Source organism: Chiroxiphia lanceolata, chromosome 6 (assembly GCF_009829145.1).
Source record: "Chiroxiphia lanceolata isolate bChiLan1 chromosome 6, bChiLan1.pri, whole genome shotgun sequence".
Classification (NCBI taxonomy): Eukaryota; Metazoa; Chordata; class Aves; order Passeriformes; family Pipridae; genus Chiroxiphia; species Chiroxiphia lanceolata.
The window spans coordinates 18,799,646-18,824,719 of record NC_045642.1 but is presented as its reverse complement, the minus strand read 5'-3'; the positions used below and the strand labels follow the sequence as shown (position 1 = coordinate 18,824,719).

Below are 25,074 nucleotides of genomic sequence, written 5' to 3'. Positions count from 1 at the left end.
AGTCGCTCACCACTCCAGTGGGTCTGTGAGCTTCGCCACCCCTGGGGTTCCTTCCTCACCCCCATTGAAGCCTGGGGGCTGCTCGTAGACATGCTCAGAATTCAGATCCTGCAGTGCTGCTTTAGGGGCTGAGGTGGCTGCAGGGAGCTTTCCTTCCCAGCCTTGCTGTAGCAGCAGCTGTAGCAAAAAGCAGGTGGCCAAGGGCCAGCGTCAGTCCCCAGGGGCTGTGGGCTGGTGGGGACAGGCTCTGGTCACCTCTTTGTGTTTGGCAAGGGAAGGGTGAGTGTGGTGCCCAGGGCCATGTCTGCATCCTTGAGGGACAAGAGGAGGTGGGGGGGGCTCTCACAGAAGGGGACCTGGTCGTTTCTCCTCCAGAGCACCTGGAGTGGGTGATGTGATTGCCCTGCAGCACTGCGGCAGCTGTGCCCAGAAAGCAAAGCACAGGATGTGCAAGCCCTGCCTAAGCCAGGTGTATTTCCCTGTCCTGTAGGTTTTCCTCCCACTGCTGGTACCGACTCGCCTCCCCGAGTCAGCACCAAGCAGCTCCTCAGCCATCCCAGGACCCTGCCGGAGCCCCTGGTGTCCAGCCTGAATCCCGAGGGTGCGTATGTCCCGTTGGGGCCCTGGGAGCATGAGCAAGTCTGCAGAGATGGGTGGGAAGAGGGGAGAGGCTTTTACTGCCCAAAATGGGCTGCAGAGAGCAAGCGTGTGCTGGTAGTGGGAGGCCGGAGCTATTTATAGATGCCATTAGGAAGCACAAAGCTCACACTCCAGCAGTCTCTGCTCTGCTGCCAGGGGCTCATATGCTGGTAGTCCAGCTCTCTGCCCTGCTGGGAGCTGTGGAGGATGGTCCTTACCCCCTCTCCTGCCACTCTGGGCTAAGACCTTGCTGTGATTAGGGTCCGGAGAATTTGTATCCCGTCTTTTACAGGAGCTACTGTTGCTCCATCTTAGCAACCAGTTCATCCCAGACCCCTTTCTACCTCCTGTTACTCTTTTTTCACCTTTCACCTGTTTTTGAGTGCAGCAAAAGTGAGCTGTGGTGTCCTTGCCCGCCATGGCGATGCTGCCTCCATCCTGGCATCCCCTTCCCACCCACGCCACCATTGCCTCAGCAAAACCCTACTGTCGTCCTCCTCACTGCCCAATACATCCACCCCCATCTTGCCAGATGCTGCAGCATCTGCATGTCCATTTCCCAGGTTTTGCGCTCACGTACATCCTCTTTTCTGCTCCCCTTTTTGTGAGCACTTGCCCACCATGGTGGGATTGCTCAAGTGGTTTTTTCTCTTGTCTTGCAGTTGTATCAACCAGGCAGAGCATCTGGAGGTAGAAGGGCCCGGGCAATGGAGGATCAATTGCCTTGCAAGTGTAACTGTATAAATAAACCATATTATATATATATATATATTTTATATTTTTTTTTTACTGCTTTATATCGTGAATGGATGTGGACGGCCAGACAGAGTATTTTTACAGACTATAAAATAAAACCAGAGACTGATGACACAAAGCAACTATCTTCCCCTGCGGATGAAAGTGACCCCCTTCTACTTTTTTTAAAGCAGTTTCTATATTCAACAGAAAACAGCGGTGCTCCCATTCTGCATAGCCTCCTCAAAAGACCCATCGTGCATTTGGAAAAGTCCTTGTTCCTTTGACTAAGGGAGCAGAGCTGCAGTGGAGACCTGCCTGGAGACACACCTGGATGGAGCAAGTTAACAGATTTTACAGCATCTGGTCGCAGCAAGCAGGGCCATGACAAATAGCCTCTTCACTGGCTGCAGGGGAGGCACAAGAGCGGCTTTAAGACAAATTTCTGGCCCCTCTTTTCTTATATGTATTATAAGAAACCTGTAGTAGAAGCCCGTTTTCCATGGTGCCATGGACCACGCTTGAAGAGAGCAATGGAGCACAGAGCAGGAGCTTGTTTTTCTCATATCCACTTAGTTTTTCAACTTGTTTTTAAAATAAAAAATTGCAGAATGAGCCCTTCCCCGATGGTGATGTGAGTGGGGAGCAGGACCAAAATGCTCTTGGTGACATTTCCCCTGGGGGTTTTTTTGATTCTTTTTTCTGTTTGTTTTTTTTTAACTCTTGATGGCCAGTAGCTACTGTTTCATTCATCTGTCCTCTGTCCCAGTGGGTTGCCTTGTATTTTAATTGCAAAACCAAAGTGGTTTGGGGAGGGGATGAGTTTGTCCAGATCCTCAAGCCTGTTTTCAACGCATCATATGCAAAAAACATGACTTGGGCACAGCATTCACCGTAAAATCCTGCTTTCCCTGTGTGAATGTAATCCTGTGTGCTGCAGATCCAGTTTTCAATAAATCTTTGGGAAAGGATTTGAGCCAAGTGAGCGTGCTGTTGTGGGCAGGGTGAGCCATCTCTGACAGCTCCTGGTCCGGTGCCTGACAGACACATCTGAGCTGTTTGTGCACCCTGCAGCTGCCTCTTTCGTTTCCAAGCCATCTCTTTCTATTTGCTGAATTAAAGCTGTAAGTATTTTATAACCAACTGAATCTTATGCACACAGTGCTCTTTTTTCTTTTTTTTTTCTTTTTTTTTTTTAAAATCACAAAGTGCTTTACAGCCGGCGGATGCAGCTTGTCTCCGGTGAGATGTGGCCATCTCTGGGATGAAACATGACAACCTTTTAATAATGCACAGCAGCAGCTCGGAGCATTTTAGGACAGGAGGCAAAGGGGATGGCGGTTGTCTGCAGATAGGAGCAGGTAAGGGGAAACCTCCCATTTGCCTTCAAGCCCCTTTGTCTGCACCTGGATAACAGGTGCCAAGAATGTCAGCTCTTGCTGTCCATCAGCATCTCCCCTGAGACTCTGCTGGGCTCTGTCCCCAGGGACGTGCCCCTCTCAAAGCCAATTTTCAAGGTGCTACCACAGCCACCAGGTTGGTCAAGTGATATTGAAGGATTAAAGTTTGTTTTGTTGGGAGATCACTGGTCTCAGGTTACCACTGGAGAGCTGCTGCAATGAGGAAATGCAATTTTGAAGTTGTCTTTTTTGAATTGGGGCTTTTGGGGTTTTTTTGTGGGGGTTCTTTTTCAAGTTCCTCCTCACCCCCCTCCTTAAACCATGTATCTCAGGGAAATTAGTTAAAAATGCATTTGCTCCATGCAGCTGCATCTAGTTTCTCCCATTTGCCTGTTTTTTGGACTTTGTGCTCTCATTTTTTTGGACTCTCTTGCTTTTTAAAAAGATTCCACCTCACTAAGAGAAGTGGAGGGTGATGGAGGTTGTAAAGAGCATTTCAGTGCTGCTTGAGAAAAACACCCAAGACGTGGGTTCAGAAAATTCACTTGTCCTTGATATGGCTAGATTTTGGAAAGTCCTCTGCGTGCCCTGAAAAACTGACCTCTGCAGGTTAAAAACTGGATCTTTCATTTTTGGGGCTACATTTGTAGCTTTGCCTTTAGCAAAATAAATGGTAATCAAGAGAAAAGGGTCGTCACTTATGGCACTTCCTATTGGAAAAAACGGGGGCAGAAAATTAATTTGAATCTGATTTTGTGGGGGATTTTGCCCTCTGTTAATGATTATATATTATTTATTGTTGTTGCGGGTTACTTCTGTTCAGTCATGATCTCACAGGTCAAACCAGCACCAGTCTTTCCTGGAGGGAGGTGTAGTACGGTGTGGAAAATAAAGGTTTAAAATATATATCTCACAGCAGATTTTGGCCCCTCAGCTGATGCCCCTTGGCTCGGATGCAGGATTTGGAACTGTTGCGTGGGATGGGAGACAGTGTAACTCGAGCATGTCCCCCACTGAGGTCTGATAATCAGGCAGGGGCCTAGGAAGAGTACTGTAGCCAGAGGCTAACTCTTGTTTTTTCAGCTCAAGACTGTGGCACTTTAGAGATTTTCTTCATTTTGTGTCCTTCAAACCATCACCCAGCTGCTGCTTAGGCAGCAGTGTTTTGTAAGGCAATAAATTACTTTGATTAACACCTCTGTCCCTGCTGTGGTGCACGTGGCGGTGGGGGGGAGAGGCGTTAATCAAACCCACACGTTACCTCAGGAGCTCCCCAGCCGTGGGTGACCTATATTCCTCCCGGCACAGGGGGCCTGCGATGGCAGGGCGAACGTGCGGGTCCCCGCGTGTTATTTAACTGAGTGAGGCTCAATACCCACTCTGGCTCCCCCGCCCTCCCGCTTTTATCTGCTCTAAAGCCTGTGTCAATAATACATTTCTGCCATTGAATATTTTATTGATGGTTTGACTTTTTTTGCTGCTCGCAATTCCCATTTCAAGGCTGCGTGATTGTTCCTAATTAAAATTTTATGCCCTGGGACAAGCCTTCTTGCTACAGTGGAGATGATGCTGTCCTTTTCTAGGCCACTACAGAGCAGTAGGAAGGAATTACCCATTGTTATGAGATTAAAACAAAGCAAATAAATTATTGTTTTTCCCTTGAAAAACAAACCAAAAGCCCAGCGTACGATGCGTACTGGAGAGGGAACAACTGGCTTGCGGGCAAGGCAGGGATCTAAGCGTACGGGGTGGCTCGAGGATGCTGTGCCTGGCTGAGCAAAGACTTGTGTCCCCGTGTCCCTCAGGCATTGTGGGCAGCTTCTTCCTTCCCTGTAGTGGGCGGGAATGGGCTTCAGAGCTTCTCTCTCCTCAGATGTTTCTCACTACTGGCTCCAGTGCCACCCAAAAATCACAAAGCACAGTGACCTGTTTGTCACTGGTCATCAGCCCTGGCTTTTTGCTGCCTTTCTTTTTTTTTTTTTTTTTTTTTTAAATAAATCCGCAGGCTCTGTCAGCACAAGGCACCATTCAGGAGAGTAATTCAGCCACCTCCAGCCTCCCTGGAGCTCTTTTCCTCACTGCACTACATGATTTTTAATTTTTTTTTTAATATGGCAATAGAGGAACTTGCCCCCATCTCCTCACCTATCTACTCTGGACTGTCAGCATCCTGTGCAGATGGTCTGGGTGGCAGCACTGCCCCAGGCCAGTACAGTTTCTCAAGACACTTACACCACCCCCAGTTCGCAGTCACAGATTTGTACGAGTTCCTCAGTGTTTGGGTTTGGATTTTTTCCCCCTAAATTTCATCTAGAGTGGTAGAAGCACTTGTGCTGCCTCCCAGCCCCTGAATTTGGCAAGCAGCTTTTAAAGCACACACTTCAGCTCCAGTTACATAAGGAAAGGTGTGAATATCTGGAGGAGAAAATGCCTGTTGGCTTTGCTCCCCAAGTGGTGTCCAGATGCTCTGCTGCTCCTGGGTGCACAGCTTCTACCAGGGTAGTTCACTGCAGATGGAGAAGAGCTGCTTGAACTGGTGTGCGTGTCCATGCAGGGAGCATTGTCTGCTCTCCTATGATGATTTTTCTTTCTGTCTCAGAGTACAGACTGAGTGCATTCTACCTTGCCCTGGAAAAAAAAAAAATAAAAATCATAAAGCACTAGAGGATGCTGGGAAATTTTCTTGTTTATGGATGAGCAAGTTTCTCTCCCAATGGAACCTCCTGCCAGCAGAAATCTTTTTTTTTTTTTTTTTTAGGATGTATTATATAAGTCTCTGCTTGCATTTAACTAACTGACTTCCTCTTAAACAATTTATGTACTCCTTCTATTCCTCAGAGGCCAGCCTGCTCCTTCGGTGAGGCTCACCATGTAGGGCCTGCCAGTGGGCCATGTTACAGACAGAACACGATAGGCACTTCTCGGTGTGATGCTTGGAGGGCTAGGCCTGCTTGTTTCCCTCCATGAGCTGCTGAAATGAGAGCAAAAATCTTTGAGGAGAACAGAGAGTCCCTTCAGCTCAGTGGGCCTGATATTCAGCATCTTCCCTCCTGTTAGGCACAGCCCTGCCCCTCACCAAAAAGCTAACAGCATCAGTTTTGAGGGAGAGCACCCAACTACTCTTGTTACCAAGCTAAGTATCACCTGTTTATTAGCTACTGAAAAACATGAAATTAAGGGACATCACAGTCCTTGTGTATTTTCTCATCACTCAGGAGCGCTCAGCAGCACTTGGGCTGGGGCAGGAGGGAAGGCACCGATGCCAGGCTTTCTGCTTGAGGGACGACCATGTTGCAACCTTCTGCTCTCCTTTTCAAGCCACCTTCCCCGGCTACAGAGGCAAAATAAGAGATGGGAGGCACAGGGCATGCAGTGCACATCAGACACATCACTGAGAAGGCACAGCTATCCTCTTCAGCTGGTCTGGCACCCTGATTACAGTAATCAGCACCCAAACACTGGTTTTGCACTATTTATTGAAGGCTTCAGGTGACAGCACAGCAGGTTAGTTTTGAATCACTCCCCAAGAATGTTAAAAACAGGAATTGAGCTGTATGCTCCCCCCGCTTACTGGAGACACACAAAAAACCAGCAAAAACAAACAAGCAAACTTCTTTTCAACCCCTTCCCTTTGCTTACTGGAGCTGAACAGGATGGTTCCATAGGTAGCAGGAAGTTGGAAGCATTCATACCACAGTGCTGCTCATGGGAACTGGGAGAAGTCTTGCCAGGTGACCCGCAGAGCTGCTTCTGCTAGTGGCATCTCCAGGGGTTAGTCATCAGACAGCACAGTCCCAAACACAGGGTTATTTCTTCAGAGATAAACAGAGCACCTTCATTTTCAGATGCAGGTTTGTTACATGCGCGGTCACCTATAAAATGGGGTGGTAGGGGACTGTGGGCTTCTGTTTCAGCTCTCAGACACAATTGTACACATGTGGACTTTGCACCAGGTTTCCCTCTCTCCCTAGTCTCTGTGTGGCTACACTGTGCTCCTGCCTGCTCGGGACTGGCAGTGGGAAGATGCTGTAGGTGCAGCTGGGGAGGAAAAAAGCATTCCAGGGCTGAGACAGCTGCGAACTTGCCTGCCCTCCCCACCCCCTCCTCTGCCCCCATCAAAAAAAAGGCCCACTTGCCTTCTGAACAAGCATGAAAGCAGCTTTAGTAAATTCAGTTGATTTTCCTGACTCTCCAGCATCTTTGAGCACCCCAGACTCGCTCAGTCTGCACAGGGAACAGAGGGAGCTGATTTTTCTTGTGGAAGAGCAGGCGCTCCTCTGGGATTCAGAGGGAGAAATGACAAATAAGAACAGGCAGGAGAGATGGGGACAGGCAAAATTTCTCAGTGAGAGACTTTACCCATGCAGCGGACATTGCTCTGCCTTCTGTGCAATTAACTACTTACTGACCAGAGCACTGCCAATTCCTTTAGACCAAGCTTTTACAGTGGTGCAGGGCTACATGGGAGCAGCTCAAGGAAGAGGGAGAATACCCGAGTCCTTTCAGGGAACCTTGGCAGGCTGCGGTGAATCCTAGCTTATTATTAGGAACTTGAGCTGACAATAAAGCTGTGCTGCTCTTCACAAAAGACACTTTGCAACTACTCAGCTTCTTCACCAGCCCAGAAATCAAAAGAGAGAACTTTGTAGGAGAAGCCATCTGCTTCGTCACTTCCTCCATTTTTAATGACAGCCACCCTGGGTGGCTGGAAGAGTCCCTGCCTGGCTCGCCTTCCTGTTCCTCAGGGCCGTGAAGTCAGAGGGCCCTGCGTGACATCACAGCACGATCATGCAAGACAGCTCTGAAAATGCCCAGCCAGGGCTGGGGCGCCAATATAACCCTGGCACAAGAAGCAGAAAGCAGCAAGGAAAGGTGAAGGGGTGGGATGGGAACAGCAACAAAAAAGGAAAGTGAAGCTCGTCTCTGCTTTTCGTTTAACAGATTAGAGAGTCTCTCTTTAAATGTGACTCATCCAGGGCAATACTAGGAAGAGTTTCTTCTATTAACACACCCTTGGCAATAGCAGTTCAGTTAGTCACTGACCGGGTATCAAGACGTCACCGGCCGGGATGATGCGTCTCTTTAACTTGGTACGGAGTCCACTAGCACTTATTTGCTTTGGAGAAGAGCAGAGGAGGAAAGAGGGGCGCATGCCATCCCTCCTGAGCAACTTTACCATCAACTATTTGCACCCACATGGCCCATTCCCTTCATCTCTGTTCCTGCCGGACACACTGAGCCCTGCTGCGAGAAGTGTTCCATCTTTCCACGCTCCGCTGAGCAGTGCGGCCGATCGCGGGGCGCTACCCACGGCGCATCGGGGGTCCACGGCGCTGAGCATGGGGAGCTGCTGGAGACGGGACAGTGGCGCTGGGTGGGGGACGCCGACTCCTTGCCACGCCGGAGCCCCTCACCGGGGCCGGCCGGGAGGGGAGGCGGGCGTCGAGGCGTCGAGGTGCGGGTCCGTGGAGGCGAGGCGGCCGCACAGCGATGTCCGAGGAGCAGGTTAGCCGCTGTCACACGCACAGTGGAGTCGCCGAGAGCACAATGTGCGTTAGTCAGTGGCTCACCTGCTCCTGGAGGGTGACGGGGGGCGGCGGGGCCCGCCTGCAGCACAGGACACACCGGGCAGCGCGAAAGATGGGGGCGCAGGAGGGGGGAGCAGCGCCGGGCTCCGCGGCGCGCCGGGCTGCAGCTCCGCGCTCCCACCCCCGGGACGGTCTCGCCCGTGCGGCCCCGGGGCTGGCGGCGCCCCGCGGCTCCAGAGCGGGCGTCCCTCCCCTGCGCGGCCGCCGCTCACCTGCGCTCCCGCCGCCCCGCTCCCGCCGCCGCCGCCGCCGCCAACTTCTCGCTCTGCCCCGGCCCGGCCCACGCCGCGCGCCGCGGCCCCTCGCCCCGCCCACCACGCCGCTCCAGCCAATGGCGACGCCGCGCGCCCGCCCGCCGGCCCCGCCCCCGCGCGGCCCCAGCCAATGGCGGCGCTGCCACCGCCCGCCGACGGCCGCGGCGGGGCGTGTCCGGGCGCGCGGCGCGGCCCCCCCGGCCCCCCGGCGGTGACAGCGGCGGGCGCGGCGCGTTCGCTTCTGCACGTCGCTGCTGCTGCGGGGAGGAACCATTTGTACCTGTTGAGCCGCCGCCCGCCCCCCACTCACCCCGCCCCGCCGACCCCTGCCCTCCCCGCCCTCGCCGCCCCGCTCGGGCCGCCGGTTGCCGGCGGCGCCCCCCTGCCTCGCCGCCGCCTCCCGCGGGGAGCCCCGTCCCCGCTGGCGCCCCGCGCCCCCGTGGCTTGTCTCCCCCTTTCCCCTCCGTCCCCTCCCCGCCCCCGTCGCAGCCCGGCCCATGGTACGGCCCGCCGGGGCCGTGCCATCAGGGCAGTGTCGGGGCGCACGTAGGCGGTGCGGGGGGGACGGGCCGGGGAGGCCGGCGGGGGGGGGTCAGGGTGTCCCCAGCCGCCCCCTCCTCGCTGCCCCTTCTCCCTTTGCTGCATCAAATGTCACTGTGTCACATTATTTTTTTGTGTATTTCCGCCCCGGTTGTTCCCCTCTGGGCTGAGCGTGTGGCGAACCTGAGTGCACCTCGCAGTGCCGGGGGGTGGATTTGGTTCCTCGCACCAAGAGGTGTTGCATGGGGTCCCTTGGCCCCGGGAGCCTGCTCCCATCAACTTCCCAAAAAAAAAGGTAAGGGCAGTTGGAGGCTTTCTGGGCACCCTCAGTGTAACAGCTCTCACCTTCCCACGCGGAGGGCTCGCTCCTGCCCGTCACCCTACAAGCTGCAGCCGAGCAAATGACTGGAACGCTGAAAAATTCAGTGCACCTCAAGGAGGATTTGCCAAGCACCAGAGACAGAGCTTTATGGAGGGGTGCAGCACTATTCCGCAGTGGGAAAATCCTTGTTTGGAGCCGCAGAGACTTAGGCGTCGAGCCTGCAGGCTGGCTGCCATCTACCCGAAGTCACACACGTCCCGTCCTCAGACATCTGGGGGCGTGGGCCCTTTTGGTGGGACCCCCCGCTTCAATCATACTGCTGATGGTCAGGAAAAAACGCTTCAGGTTTTGTGGCCACTGACCAAACAGCAGCCATGAGGCTCATCCTTGGTGAATTTATAACGCGTGCTGTCCGACAAAAGGCAAGAGCTCTGCATCCCTTGTGAAAACTTCCTTGGCATTAGCTGTCCCGGCTCCAATGGGTGTTTTGCAAGCTGGAGTAAGATCTGAAAGCAAAACTCAGCACGGGCTCCCTGATAGCTGGTGGCGATTCCCCCTCCAAAGGGACTTCCTTACGAGTGTTGCTGAAGCACTTTACCAGCCATCCATGGCTCCGCTCTCCTGTTGCCGGTAGGGAGGGGGGGGGTGAGGGGACAGCCCCTCTTCTGCGTGACAGCCCACACAATGACAGGCTGTCTCTGTTGTCATTTGTGTGCGTGCTATGTGGGGGTTTTTGTTTTCACCCAGTAGCCGCAGGGAAAAAGTCACGTATTTTACATCTTTCCCAGCACAGGGCTGGTGCCCGAGTTGGAGAGAAATCGTCCTTGGAGCACACCAGCCCCTCTGCCCTCCAGGGGTGAGCCAACAACAAAAGCAAGGCATAGCCATGGAAAATACTCTGTTTTGAAATAGGTATTTTTGTGGGGAGTAACATGGCTGGATACTGCCCCAACACCTCCCTACTAGCACTGCTGCTTCTGCCAGCTGCTCTGCAGGGCACGGGACACATGTGCCGATGGCTGCTATGCTCATCTCTTCTTCCAGGCAGTGCCGAACATTTCAGGTTTTATTTAAAAAAAAAGTCCTTCCTCTGACTGTAGGCACACAGGGAAGGAGTGTGTTTTGAAGCGATGCTTGCACAGCTGGCTGCCTGCACAGCCAAGCCGTGGACGTTGCTCGGACCTCCCGGAGTGCCGTGTTAAGCCATCCAGCGTGGAGCGGGGCCGGCGTGGAGCCAGCCAAGAGCATGGCAGGCGGGAGGATGTGGGATGCGGCGGACAAAGCGCTCGCTTGCAGTCCAAGAGACGGGCGCACCGGGCCCTCGCTCTGGATGTGCCATCGTCCGAGTCTTTAAAGGAACAGTGAGAACCCCTGGGCTCAGAGGATGATCTGCCATTGCCCCGGCAAGGCCCCGGGCCTGAGGGCTTTGCCACAGTGCTGGTGGGTGCTGTTTGCCCTCAGCCCCTACTCCCCCTCCAGCTCCAAACAAGTTCGTGGCTCAGCCCTTAATCTCTGGGATGAAATGTCCTGCTGACACGGCCGGTGCTGCCCCGGGGAGAGCCCCCGCCTAGCCCAACCGTGCAGCTCTTCCCTTTGTTCCCAGCTGGCTTTCAATCCCCGCGGCAGTGCCAGAGCCACGATGCGTGCGGTGACAGGGACCTGCATCCGCGGACGGCAGGAGAGCGTCACAGGATGCCCTGGGCACCGGCCCTTTGTGCCCGCCTTGGTGCGGTGCCGGTGCCGTTGTGCTGTCCCATGGCCCCAGGGAGCAAGCCTAAAGGGGGAACATTCCCCCATCCTATCCCTGGAGCTGGCAAACACCGCATCAATTAACACGCAAATAAAAAGTTGCCTCTTCGCAGCGCAGCTCTTGCCTTTTCTAACACGAAGGCTGTGCGTGTTCACCGGCTGTGGCATCGCCAGCGTTTTCACCTCGACCCGTCCCGCTTTGCCCCTCTCACAGGCCCCGAGCGGGCAGGCAGCAGCAGGGCTGGCGCGGGTTTTGCTTCGCTCTGTGTTCTCTGGAAAAGGACCTCGTTTTCTCCCCCGGCCCCCGTCTCATTCCTGACAATGACCCGAGTGTCTGCGAGGACATGCACGTTAGCGCTGGGTCACGTCCGCCTGCGAGCACAGCCTGGGCTGCGCTCCCCTTGCCGGCTGACAGCCGAGGACAGCCCGGCGGAGACCCACGGCTGATGGAACAGGGCGAAACCAGCCCCTCTCCTCTACGTGCCTGCGCTCACCCAGTGCCACGGGAACATTTGGGTCGGGCCCAGCCACGCGTAGTTAGAGGGGGGAAAAAAACCAGCCGCGGTCTGCGCTGTCTTCGAGAGGTATTTAGCACTGATCCGTGTCCTCCCGCACCGCACGGGCCAGACCGGGCAGTGCAAGGATGCTCCCAACCCCGAGAGACGGCCCCAGGCGGAGCGGAGCGGAGCATCCCGCGGGCGCAGCCCCGCCGACCCCCCGCACGCCTCGCAGCACGGTGGCGTTTGCACCCCGCTTCCCCTCCAAAGCTTGGGGACAGTGGGCAGGGATGCCAGGGGAGTCACCTCTGCCAGCCCTGCTTCCACGGGGCAACGGGGAGCGGCCGGAGCGGGACCGGCACTACCCGCGGGGATCAACCAGTGCGGCCCCCCCTCGCAGCCCCGCAGTGGTACAGCCCGGTGCGCCCCCCCTCCCCCGCAGTGGTTCAGCCCCGCGGCCGCTCTCCCCCCATCACCAGATGGTTCGGCCCACCCCCCCCGCCGCCGCGCGGTGGTTCCGCCCGCTGGCGCCCCGTGACCCGCCAGTGTTTCCACAGCGCTTCCGGGGGAGAGGCGGCCGCGGGGTCCCGGGATGTGACCGAGCGCCGGGGTTGCTCCTGCCGGGAATGTGAGCGCCGGACTGCTCCTCGGTGAGTGCCCGGGGGCGGGCAGGGCGGCTACCGGGGCCTGCGCGGCCTGCGGCGGGGGCTGGGCCGCGGGAGTTGCGCGGAGTGACCGCCCCTCCGCTCCGGCGGGGAATTGCCCCGCCACGCTCGGGATCCCTTGTTTGGTGTGGCTCCGATAAACAGCAGCGACAACACAATGTTTATTGGGTTGTTTTCGGGCGGGAGGCGCCGCCGCGGGAGGGCAGCTCCGGGTCGGGCTCTCCCCGGCTGCTCCCGGGATTCCCGCGGGAGTCCCCCGCGGGTTGCGGAGGGGCCGGGCGGGCTCGGGGGCGCCTCGGCCCGGGAGCCATCCAGCTGCCTTTGCTGCGCCAGAGGTCTAAATAAATACGCTAAATACGTGTGTAAGTATACTATAGATAGTAAACAAACCCCCAGATGTTTCCGGTTGTCGTGTCTGCGCCTCCCCCGAACCCCCCTTTCCCTTTCCCTTTCCACCCATTCCCGCTGTTTTCAGTGCGCCCACGGGTGTTGGAGAAGTTATCAGCTCTTTCAGCCAGCGGCTGGCAAATAGAAATTATGTTTTTCTTGCAAAAAAAATTTTATAATTTTATCGTGTATTAGCTTATTGCAAGGTTGTGCTTAGTCGTAAAAACTTTGCCCCGAGGGACCTGTGCTTACTGAGAGGTTTCTAAGCTGTGTCACTTGTGCCTCCCTTTGTCCGCCCCACACTCGGTGACAGTGGGGTGGGTGTGATTTTTGTAGTTTTAGCTACTTGCTTTCCTGCAGGTTTGTTGCCATGTACCCGTTTCTGATGTTTTGCAGAGGTGTCTGCTGTGTTATTTCTTTTCTTCTAGGTCAGTGGGTCTTGTTTGTTATGGCCATGCAAAATAAATAATAAAAGTGTGTGAGGTTTTTGTTTGGTTTTTTTGTTTGTTTGGGTTTGTTTTGTTTCGTTTTCCTACAGTCATGCCCATAAATAGCAGGGGAAGCTGTAGTTAAAGATGAGATTGGTGTGAAAGACTGATACTGAAAGGGAATTCACCAGTAAGGGTGACTCTTCCTAAGAAAAGAAGCCTGTTAAGAAAGAGGAGGATGTGTGAAGTTGGAGACTGTTTAATTCACAGCTGGAAGCAGAGCCAATGGCTGCAGGGAATTGTAGACTGGGAATTCCATAGACCTTGGCTGCTGCTTTGAATACAGAAATACAAAATGCCTGGCTGCTCCTCTGGGTAAGATGCTGCACTTCAAAAGTGCTTTTGCAAAGCCTGTGTGTTGCTTTGTTTGCATTACAAATTCCTCAAAGAGCTCCTGGGAAAGCTCTGGTGGACAATTTTCCTCCTGGATTTCAAGGTGGCTAAATTTAGGGCAGGGCTAGAATGGGTGACAGATAGACACTTCCTTGCCTACCCCAGGATTATTTGTGCCTTATCTCTTAAATTCTTAGGTGCTTCAGTTGTTTAAATTGTTGCATGGGCAGTACTGATTTAAGAGTTAATTTTTTTTTTTCATAATTTAAACAGGGATCTAAATTTAGATTTAGAGGACTTTCTTAAAGCTCCCTGTGCATGCTGGACTGGTAGTGTGCAGCTCTAGGCCGTAGGAGTCTCTTGTTAATCTGAATAATTTTCCTTCCAGGTTATCTTTACCTTTGAAATGTGGTGGTGGCAGATAGTATTCACACCGTATCCAGATGTTTTCCAACTGTGTACAATAATGATTTTTATAACTCTTGTTTTATTTTCTTCAAATGTAGCATATGAAATTGGAAACACACCCAAAGTGCTCTGATGTGAGACATTGGTTTTCCGGAGACAACCAAATGATTTGGTTGAAAAACAAAACCAAGAAAAAACACAACCAAAACCCACCCCCCGCAACAAACCAACAAATAAAGCAGATGTCTCAAAGAGAACTGAAACCTCATAAATTTGAATATTTAATGGACTAAAATTTTGTAATAAGTGGTCTCTAGAATATGATTGCTCAGTAACAGCCCATGAAATTAGATCAGCATTCAAAACTGCCCTGTGAAAAAATCCTGTGAGAAACTTTTCTTTGCCTGTGTATAATCCTGAATATTACCCAAGCAGATTAAAGTAAATGCCCTGTTTAGTAGCTCTTCTGTTTCTAAAAACCCAAGAAACTACTGTGAGAAGTTGGTGGAGGAGGAAGTCAGTTGATGCTAGAAGGGAAGGCGCGCGTGGCTGGAAGAGCCGCTCGCTGCTCTAGGCAGGTCTGTTGGCTTCATGTCAGATGGGATGGAGCTGGAGTGTCTTTTGCAAACTGTGTTTCATCTTGTTGATTGGAAACCTGCACTTGCCTTCTAGCCAGAACATACCCAAAGTACGTTAAATTACTGATTTGTAATTTATAATTACAATGTGATGCATAAGGATTTTAGTTCAAAAACCTAAATGTTTACTGAAGTGCTTGCTTGATAAACACTTCTTCTGGAGGGAACACTTAATCTTCTCTGTTCTTGAAGCCAACAGAAAGCCCTGTTGCTAATACGGCTTGAAGGAAGCATTTGTAATTGCTATTTGATTGTACGATTAAACTTACTTAAGGCATCTCTGTGTAAAAACGTAATCTGTTTTAATAGCAAAGCCAGGCTTACTACATATATTGTGGAAGGGACACAGCACTCAGAGCAAACCCGACTTGGTCCTAGTGAGGTTGTGTCTTGGTGAAGGAAAGTTGGGGAAGGAAACCTATGGCTGGGGAAAGCACTGGTGAGGATGAAGTGATTGAACACCTCCCGCGCACTCATCACTTCTGTGGCTTATTGGGTTATTAAGGTATTCTGAGGTTCTTCTGAATGAGAATTTGAAAGCAGGGGGATGTTAGGGAGGAGGACGGTGTCTGCCCTCAGCCAACCTGGTGTGCAACCTGCAATCCAGATACTGGATATGCTGTGCAAATGGATGATGCACCTGCCCAGGGAACTGAGGTGGGGTTTGCTATAAGTGTTAGTAGTATTGAAGACAAGGGATCTCTGGCCAGGTTACCCTGCATCTGTGTTCCTGGGTTGCATCCTAAATTCCTTTGAATAGACTTACAAAGTGGGATGCAGAAGAGAGGATCAGTGCATGTGAGAGCTGCTTATAGCTGAAGGCCTGTATGCAGAGTACTGCACACAGGATTTTCCAAGGGACCAAGCAGCCAGGGGTTGGGTACAGCAGTGAGGGCAGGGCTTTGGCACCCCCGAAACTAAAAGCAGCTGTAGTTGCCTGAGCCCAGTGGCCTTCAGGGATAACCAGTTGCTTTTTAACAGTCTGGGTTTTTATGTCACAGGAGGACATAGTTAAGGTTTGCCTTGGAGGAAGGACTACAGTTTGCTCCTTAGCCAAACATCTTGGTTTGCATAATAATAAAAATGCTTCCCATCTATTTTGTATTTGCCAATTCTAGCTCGGGGCTGGGTTGGGGAGGGGGATGTGTAAGAAAAATTCTGATTTGGTAAGTGCTGGAGAAAACTGGACTTTTGTACAGGTGGTGAGCTCTCTGAAGTGTATCATGAATGTTTTTGTGTTTCACAGTGGTAATTTGTTTGAAATGTCTTCCATAAAAAAAAGAAATAGCTTAGAAATGCTGCTTATTGTTCTTAAAACACAGAAGAAGGAACTCTCATGTTAGGTATACAGTCAACTTTGGTTTCCTACTTTTTTTCTTAAGAGCAGCTGCCCAGTTTGGAAAAGTAATATTTGTGATGTGCTTAAAATCTCAAATTCACTTCATCTTGCTTGGTTTCTCCTTGTCTATTTTCAACTACTGACAAACCAGACTTTTTTTTACTGGCAGGATTTGAAGATGCAATTGTTTGCTGCGATACCAGATTTTCCTTAACTCAGAGTTTTGCCTCCGAGCAAAGTACAAGCTTGCATTTGCAACATAAATATGTCAGTTTAGATTGTCAAGTCACAAGTGCTGATTTGTTTGCCTCTGTGCTTAAAGGATATCTTTCTGGGTTGTAGCAAGGCAAAAATAACATGGGTAGTTGTTTTATTCCACTACAGTGAAGAAATGCAGGCTGTTTGGAAATGTAGATAAGTGTGTGTTGGTCAGAACTGAGGCTTGTAGGAGTTGCTTTTCAAAATATAAAGATCTTCTCCCTGTGCTTACCTGCTTTGCTTTAAGGAAAACTAGAGAGCAGGGAAATGAAGGTCATGGTTGTAGTGAAGTGGAGGCTTATCCACAGTTTTACTCCCGCTGGCCCTGGTTTTGTTTGGCCTTCATGGTCCTCAGTGGCTCAGGAGTGCCATGGCTGGCTGGATGTGGCAGTGACAAGTCAGCAGGAACCCGTTCTATTCCCACAGCCTGCCGACGGAGAAGTGGTAAAGGCAGAGGTTGAGAATACACTTACGTGACACGTGCCTGCCACTGCCCTGCTGTGGGGCTGGTGCTGCCAGTCCTCACGCCCTTATGTGTCCTGGCTGTCACGTCGCCACAGATTTTGTGTTGCTGTAGCTAACTGAGCTTTTGAGAGGATATTATGTAACTGAGTTTCAGTTTGAATAATTCATGCATACACACTGCTGAAACTTGAAAAATTCCTAGTGTTTCTTCCTATTTTTTAAGTTGCATGATGAAGTGACTGGATTTTGATGAGTCGGCATGTTTTCAGCTAACGTTAATTGTTTTTAAACAGTTTTTTAAACACTCCTGTTACCAACCACGAATTAAGCTAAAAGTTCAAACCACTATTTAGGCAAGAATCTTACTGAAGTTAGGAGAAATCTTTAAGAGAACTTGGTTGTGCTAAAACTCAATCTTTTTTCTGTTTTAGTTTTGTGTTGAAGACTCCATTTGTAGTTTAGTCTGGTTTAGCAAAACCTACATTTTTGAGGCTCTTTAATCCAGAACTGTGCCACGTGGCTCAAAAAGGGAGTGTGCAAGCAAAGGTACGGATCAAGAGCACTTGAATAAAACATAATGTTTTGTTCCAAAAAATCTCTTAATATGCAAGATACGTAGTACGGAGCAGGGAGAGTGGGAGAAGAGCACCTGATTGAAACTTTGTCACACATACAGAAGAATCAATTTTTTTTTTTCATATTGAGATATGATATTTAGCTTTGAGTGTCAATTAATTATATATTCCCATGACTTGCTTATAGAAGTTTGCAAGGGGTCTGTCTGTCTTAATGCTTTGTAGCATCATATGTTAAAAGCTCTGATTTGATTGTCATTGTGAGTTTGGATCATGCGACATCTCGCAGTATCTGTCAGTTTTACTGCCAGCCTGTGCTGATGCACAGCAATTAATGTGATTGTATTAATATGCACCAAATCAAGTCTTATCCTTTCCATGGAATAATGGTTGTGAGGTCTGAGGCTTCTCTGTTTCATGACAGACCTGTGCAAAGGCCTTTTTTTTTTTTTTTTAAGGACCTAAGCCACATGATTTTCTTTTCAATTGGACAAGATGGAGTATTTTGATTTGAAACACATATTGTCATCCTGTTAGGCCTAGTTCAAATGGCCTCTGGTCCCTTTCAGTTTTGCATTTTATTTCTAGTCCACGGGATGGTTTTGGAGTTTGTGGTTTTTCTGTTGCTGTTTTCAGCGAGGAATTCTGATTATACCTTTTTCTGTCATCCAAGAGCCCAAGATAAAGGTGAATCTTTCACCTAAGTTGATTTTCTCAAGCAGCTGGTTTCATCTACTCCAGTAAGGCTGTGAAACCTCACATAACAATAGCTTCTTACCTGTAGCCACCTCTCAACTGAAACTGGGGAAGCTAATCAATGGTGTGGGGAGGGCAATGTCCCTTCTGCCATTCACATCTCCACAGATGTGTCGTATGCTCTTTGACAGACTGACGCCTACCCTGCTTTTGTAGGTGGTGCACTGCCTCACTGAAGTCTGCCTTCTTGCAGGGAGTGGATTTCCAATGTCCTGCCATGGATGATGACAGCCAGGATGAACTGATAAACAAGAATGCTGCTCTAGGAAAGGGCAAAAGGCAGTGTCTTGCGCTCCTCAGTGAAACAGGTAAATGTGACTTCTCTGCGTGTGTTTCTGCGTAGGTCGGAGAACCTATTGATTTACCCCCAAAAGGGTGGTAAAGTTGTATTTCTGACCATTTATCTCCTTTTTTCCCTGAAAATTTTTTTGTTCTGCTTTGCTTCATAGCTTGTGTGTATCAGACTGCTGACATGCTTCCCTTGAGTTTCTAAAATGGGCAGCTTTGATACCACTGCAGAAATCTAGGGTCTCACTTCATACATAATGTCCTGAGCAGGAGTTCTGCTGTGTCCTTCACTGTTCTGCCTGCCTGTCTGCCTGCATCAAATAGGTATTTCCTCTCTTGTCTTTTTTTCTTTTTAAGAAAGCAATGGTGGAAATAGCTGTGATTCAGATGATGATACTGGAAGTGAAGAGGAAGATAATGACACTGAGGAAGAGGGAGGTGAGGAGGACAAAGAAGAAAGTGAAGATGAAGAATTAGAAGGTAGGTCTGTTAATGTGTGTTAACAGGCATTTTTTTCATAACTGAGGAAGAGTGAGATAAAAGCTTTTCCTCCAGAAATGAGCAACAAAATGTAGATCCACAGATACAGCTGTGTCAGGCCACATCACAGATGTGATGCAACTGTGTCAGGCCATCCTACATTAATAAACAAACAAGTAATATTCCTCAATATTCTAAACTTTTAAAGCATTTGTATGTTTGAAGACTATGCACTAACTAGAGTGATGTAGCTGCAGTCATCAGGAGTGAACTCTGCCCCAGCATGAGTTGGGAAAAACATGTCAAAATTGCAGCAATGGCTCATGCTATTTTTTCACTTATGAAAGCATGTTTGTTAGTTTGCTTTGGGCCTCTAAAGTGAATGTTGTGTTGGTGAGTTCTGAAAATAAATTACTGTTGCTCTTATGCCTGGGGAGGAGGGAAGAAGACTTGATTATTTTTTCTTTGAAAAAGGAATGTGGATGTTACTTGGATTTGTTAATTTTACTGAAAACATACTCTGTAGATACATGTACTTCTGACACTGCTGTGCTCAAATTAATATTAGGATAGACAGAAATGGAGGGTTTTTATCAGATCTTAAAGCTTGTTGAGAAGTAAGAAGCGCAATTTTCCAAATTACCAATTAGCCTGATGTGAACACAGATGAAAAAATTTATGCCAGGTACCAGAAAGCTTTATTAACTCATTTTTCAGAGTATTTTCTGTTATGTCCAGACAGGAAAATTCAGTGAGAAATGTAAAAGACAAGAGCCCTATTTTCATAAAAAAAAACAAAACCAAAAACAACAACCCAGCAATAGCCACTTCCCCTCCCCTCCCCCCCAAAGTGAGTATGGTTTTTTTAGGTAACTTTTTGCTGTTTCTTGAAAATGTTAACTTAATTCACAGGTTTTATGGAAAGACTAACACAGGTCTTTGTATTTTGTACTTAAAACAAAAATACCTTTCAACAATGTGTGCTGAGTGTTTAATTTTACTCAAAACCAGGCTTCTTTAAGTGGTCTCCAAGGCACTTCGATCCCTTGACTCTCAAAATGGTGATATAGTGGGGAAATCTTGAATTTGTTGTTCTGCAGATCAGTGTATTGCTGGTGCTTGCCCTCTGAAGTTGGGTACATTATAACTTTATTATAACTTTCTTTTAACTTCATTGTTCAGCGGTAGTCTAACATAGCTTACTGTCTTGTTTTAATAATCTGTTGTTTTTCTGCTGTCTATCCTTTTAATCTCTAGGAAGACTACTCACATTATCAGGCTTTATTTTTCACCAGAGTAATCCATTGCTTTATAGTGAAGGGTTTTAGGAAGAAATAAACCAGCAAAAATTATTGCCTTAAACTGGGAAGGCTGTGCTTTGCTCTGCCAGCCTTATAAAATAAGCTTGCTTAGAATTCTGAGAACTAGTACCTTGTCCTGCCCGCCCTCTCTGCCCTCATTGCTGAAGCCCTGCAGCACATGCAGGTTGGTTTTTATCTCTCCTGTCTTAAGATTGTGAAGATGATGATGAAGAAGAGGAAGAGGAGGAAGAAACTGAGGCCACTGTGGAGGGAATGACTGATTCTTTGAAATTAGAGCCACACTTAAACGGAGCGAGCATCTCCTCTGATGAGGATGGTGAAAACTGCCCCATTTGCCTCAACACGTTTAGGGATCAGGCTGTTGGGACTCCTGAGAACTGTTCCCATTACTTCTGCTTGGACTGCATCGTGGAGTGGTCTAAGGTGAGCTGTTTTGTCTGTGATGTCCTGTGGCTTTCTGGAGTGCTCTGCTCTCTCTCTTCTGATCATGTTGTTCTGCTGTAATGAGAGCAAAAAAATGTAATATTCATATTTGCTTTAAGCTTTTCTAAACAGACTTGGTTTACTGCTCTGTTTGTCAGGATTCGTGTTTGAAGTGTGGATCTGTTTTTCTTGTACCCATCCTGATCTGTTCTCTTCTCTGGAAGCTGTAATGTCATAAGCAAGTGTGTTTCTAGGCATTTACAATTCTTTGCTTTTTCAAGTCAAGACACCAGCAATACTGATTTTGTCTATGCTTTTTTTAATATATATATGCGTATATATATTTCTCTGTATATCTGTCTTTATCTCTTCTTAAATTCTGTGTTGTGACCATTGGATGGGGATCTGTTTTAAACATCTAAACATAAAGAAGATATAAAAGAGTATGACAAGCAGCAACTTGCTCTGAATTCAGTTTTCAGTCTGAGTTCCTTGCCACCTGTGTAGTTCCCACAGTCATAATTCAGGGTGAGAATTACAATAAGACTTACTGTGTGTGCAGCAGTAACAGTGTTAATTAAATTAAAAAAAAAATTCACTCTTATTGAATATATTTGTAAGCCATTTCTACTTGCTCATGTGTCCAAAAGAAAGAAAATACCTTAAAGCGCAAGTGCTGCTTCAAGGCAAGGTTTGGAAGAACTTTGATCTTGCTTTGCAATTGAATAATAATTAAATTGCTTCAGTATAAAAAATGCTTCTCTAAAAGTGTGTGTTTTTTCTGATCCAACAGGCTGTTTGCAAATCAGATAAGTCAGATTTAAGTACTTAAATCTCAAGATCATAGCTGTTAAAATGACTACTACATTAATTTAATGCTTATTTCATTAATAATTTAAGACTTCCTTTTTAGAAATTGAATAAAGAGACGCACTTATTAACTGTATTGGGAATTGTTTGGGTTTTTTTCCTAGAATGCAAACTCCTGTCCAGTGGATCGAATCCTCTTTAAGTACATTAGCATCCGGGCACGTTTTGGTGGTAAAATCTTAAAAAAGGTAAGCTTTCTACTGTGGCAAACAACAAAGCCAATTGCCACAAAATAGTTATTCAAAGGTTTACACCTCTAGCATGTTTATCTGATACTTGGTATCTGGATGAATTATTTCTTTTCTATTTTGCATTTGCCTTTTAAGGAACTGTAAGAATTTTTTTTTCCCCTTAACCATGTTTCCTGCAATATTGTGTTGTGGCCGAAAAGGTGTTTCTCATAGCTGCCTCTTTTTCATAATGGACATCTGACTGAAAACTGTCCATGTGTGGACAGGCACAGATAAGCCCTGTCCACACATGGAAAGTGCTCTGTGTACTGCAAGTGCTATACACAGGGAATAGGAATAATCTGGGTTATACATGATCTCTTCCCTATGTCCTGCTACCCACAATACTGTGTAGCAGTAGGGTTTATAAGGGGGTAGAGGTGCAGGGTAATTGTAGAGCTCCTAAAGGCACTGTTTGGAGAGAGGCACAAGGCAATAGCAGAGCTCTGAGAGGCACCGGTTCTGTGTGCTGGTAGTTGCTCACAAAAGAATATTGAAGAGCTGTCATTACTCTTTGTTGATATTAGAAAGATGTTGGTTTCCAGGGGACTTTTAGGAGTTTCATGCTCTGTTTTCATAAACTGATGGTTTCTTACATTTTGCATTTTAACAGAAGTACGAATTTAACATTTAAGTAATATGGAGGTAGTGAAGTTTGTTCTCTTCTTTTGTCTTGTTTTTGGGGTCTTTTGGGGTTTTTTGACTGCTTTTGATCTTATTTGTGAATTTTTGTTTTGCCTGTTCTTAAAGTGCAGTTTTCTGTATTTGTTGGTGTCTGACAGTAGACAAGTCAAGGAGATGTTTTCAGGCATTTGATCAGGTCTTAGATGTGTTGAATGAACTAAATGAAGGTTCTGGTATGTAACAGCTCTTTTTCCTCTTCACTGTTAGATTTTGCTGCAGGTGCTCTTAATGTGGTGATGGATTTTTAAAGGTGCCACGTTCTGCATAAAATGTGAATCCCTCTTTTGTTTAGATTCCTGTTGAGAACACGAAAACTCAGGGTAGCGATGGGGAGGATGACCCAACCTTCTGTGAGGTGTGTGGCAGAAGTGACCGCGAGGATCGCCTGCTGCTCTGTGATGGCTGTGATGCAGGGTAAGAAAGGCTGAAGTGAATGGAGCACCTGCAGAGTTGACCAGTGTGTGGTCCACAGACACTATCTGGTCTGTAGGCTGCCTCTTGCTGCTCTCTTCAGGCTCATCATGCAGCCAGCTGTGCATCCATGTGCTTACAGTGCAGACATCCATCCCCATGATGTGATGGATCCTTTTCTGGTCATGTAGCAACATGTGTGTGGAAAGTCCTGTGCACATCAGTGCAGCAGACCATAGAAACAGGTGACCATACCTTCAAGTGATGAAAGTGTTTGTGCTCATCCCTGCAACATCTGAGTGCATGAAGGGTAAAAAATATACATCCTTTTATGTTTCTGGGAGAGGATGCATGACTGGTCCCAACTGTTTGGGCACTGGTGCTGTGCAGGAAAGATGCTTAAGATTCGCAGTTTTGTAAAATGTTATTCCTTTAGAGCCATAACTCTTAAATTGATTCTCTTACTCTTGCATACTTCTGTCTCTGCCAACATATTTTTTCTCCCTCCTTGATTAATAAAATAAATGTTTAAGTATAGTCATCAAGATATTTGAACACAAGTTTGGGCCTACAGTTTTCTGCTAAAATTTAAAGCCCTTGTGATGTTTAATCAGTCTTCCAGCATTGTCAGTTTGCTGTCAAAAGTTACCCATTGAACAAAGAGAGATACTTGCAATGAATATGTAGAATAATCTTGCAGAAATTTCCTCTAGCAAGCTAACCGGATACCTGATAAGTCTAGTTTTGTCTTTGTGTTCTGTAGTGTCCATGTACAATGATTCATCTTCTGGAAAAGAGACAAAATCAGGAACCCTAAATATTGTTAAGAGTGTCATCAGAACACTGAATTTAAAATACTTCATCAAAACCAGTGTTTCATAGGTCTGACCTGAAGCCATGTCTTTAAGTTCTTTCTGAACTTTTATAAGCCAATCTCAGCTCAGGGTATTGCTTCAGATTTTCCTTTCTGATCTCTCAACAGTTACTCCAATTTTTTTTATACATTTTTATTTCTAGTTTGATACAGTTTTTTAATTTTTGTCATATTTTCCTAAAAGAAGTTCTTTATATATGCTTGATTTCTAGAGTTAGCACTTCCAGAGGCACTTCTGGAAAAAGAGCTTGCAGTCATTACTGATGCCTTAAATGGCCAGAAAGAACCCTCTAAGACTCTTTTTGAGTATGAGAAAGCAAAAAGCACTCATTTATTTATAGCATGCCGGCTGCATAGGAATCATTTCTGAAGTATGCAGACTGAGTTACAGAGGTGCTACAGTTTTATACTATAGTATCTAACATTGCATCATCTGTTACACCTACTTCCCAAAACCATTGGTCCCATCGTACCACCCTTGTCATACCTCCCAAATTTGAGTTGGTGATCCCAAAGACACCTTATCTTCATCTTCCTCATCCTGCTCCTTAGTCTTTGGCACAGTAGCACGCCTTCTGGAACAGTTTAAAGGTTTCTGAGCCACTTTGACTGAGTTATATCAAGCAATGTGCCTGTTATGTCTTATTCTAAGAACATTTTGTACAGATAAATTATTCTTTACCTTGCTGCAATCTTTGTCTATTGGAATTCTTGACAAGAAATGTTAAACAGCATTTTTAGAATTCTTGTACAAAGGTACTAACAGGCCAAAGGCACTAGCTAGCTATACCAAAAGTGCTAAAAAGCTATACTAAATCTATATAATGTAGATTTTAAGGCATCATTACTAGCTCTTTGTGGCTGAGGTTAAATCTAGAAAAATGGAGAATAGCTTGTTTCAAATCCTGGTTTTGCTCCTCTAGATTCTCTGTCTGACCTGACACTGGATTGAAAAGTTCCTCAGTTATTTTTGCCAGCAATTCTAAAGCAAATGGAGTTACTGCTTTTAGCTAGACATGGCTTTCTACAGTGTTCAAAGTGTGTGGTATAATGCTGTTACCTTACAAATGTAAGTTATCAAATCTTTTTCCATTGAAACCATTTTCAGACGTCATTTTGGAATGTAACAGCCTAACTTTCTGAACTGTGTAACAACAGCATTAGGATTGGTATGAATACAGAAGTGTGGATGTCTAGTAATTTGAACAAACAGTAGAAAAAGGGTTAGTTGCATTATGGTGTGACACATTAATGTATGACTACATTCAGGTTACCAAGTAGCAAGAAGAGAGTAACAGTGATACAGAGATTGATGTCAAGAAGTTGAGGAACAGGGCTGCATCCATGACCAAAATTCTTTAATTTCATAGACCTGTTTTTTCTTACTGTTTGTGAAGACTGAGACAGAATGATGAGGCAAAAGTTCCCCAAAAGCATCCATTTCTTCCTGAAAGGT

At 47.7% G+C, this 25,074-nt stretch overlaps 3 protein-coding genes across 9 annotated transcripts in view; 2 read left to right on the top strand and 1 right to left on the bottom strand.

The window, feature by feature from the left end:
- LOC116788504 (ras association domain-containing protein 7-like) overlaps positions 1–5,437 on the top strand; it is a 38,168-nt gene extending 32,731 nt beyond the window's left edge. For 3 of the 4 annotated variants that reach the window (XM_032691394.1, XM_032691395.1, XM_032691393.1), the window contains exons 5-6: positions 491–601; positions 1,585–5,437. In XM_032691394.1, the coding sequence (XP_032547285.1) occupies positions 491–601; positions 1,585–1,661 (188 nt within the window). In that variant the 3' untranslated portion in view covers positions 1,662–5,437. Of the gene's footprint in view, positions 1–490; positions 602–1,301; positions 1,405–1,584 lie in introns of those variants that run through there. The other variant, XM_032691396.1, reaches the window with a different exon arrangement.
- On the bottom strand, positions 4,736–9,115 carry LOC116788059 (circumsporozoite protein-like). The gene is made up of 4 exons (XM_032690378.1): positions 8,941–9,115; positions 8,575–8,873; positions 8,010–8,381; positions 4,736–5,402 (listed from the first exon to the last, which is right to left on the bottom strand). The coding sequence occupies exons 1-4, from the start codon at positions 9,113–9,115 to the stop codon at positions 5,370–5,372; spliced, it is 879 nt and encodes a 292-aa protein (XP_032546269.1). The 3' UTR covers positions 4,736–5,369.
- Positions 9,116–12,230: 3,115 nt separating this feature from the next.
- Positions 12,231–25,074, top strand: part of PHRF1 (PHD and ring finger domains 1) — a 31,453-nt gene continuing 18,609 nt past the window's right edge. For 2 of the 4 annotated variants that reach the window (XM_032692348.1, XM_032692346.1), the window contains exons 1-6: positions 12,263–12,374; positions 18,230–18,344; positions 18,682–18,804; positions 20,317–20,549; positions 21,524–21,607; positions 22,626–22,747. In XM_032692348.1, coding sequence (XP_032548239.1) covers positions 18,254–18,344; positions 18,682–18,804; positions 20,317–20,549; positions 21,524–21,607; positions 22,626–22,747 — 653 coding nt within the window. In that variant the 5' untranslated portion in view covers positions 12,263–12,374; positions 18,230–18,253. Of the gene's footprint in view, positions 12,375–18,192; positions 18,345–18,681; positions 18,805–20,316; positions 20,550–21,523; positions 21,608–22,625; positions 22,748–25,074 lie in introns of all 4 variants that reach the window. The other 2 variants (XM_032692350.1, XM_032692347.1) reach the window with 2 other exon arrangements.

Excerpts from the sequence above, each read along its gene's own strand:
- LOC116788059 (XM_032690378.1), bottom strand. The coding sequence starts at position 9,115 with ATGGGCCGGGCTGCGACGGGGGCGGGGAGGGGACGGAGGGGAAAGGGG. Across the intron at positions 8,874-8,940 it reads CGAGGGCGGGGAGGGCAGGG|CAGCAGCGACGTGCAGAAGC; the intron begins GTCGGCGGGGCG and ends TCCTCCCCGCAG. Across the intron at positions 8,382-8,574 it reads GCGGGGCGGCGGGAGCGCAG|GCGGGCCCCGCCGCCCCCCG; the intron begins GTGAGCGGCGGC and ends CCTGTGCTGCAG.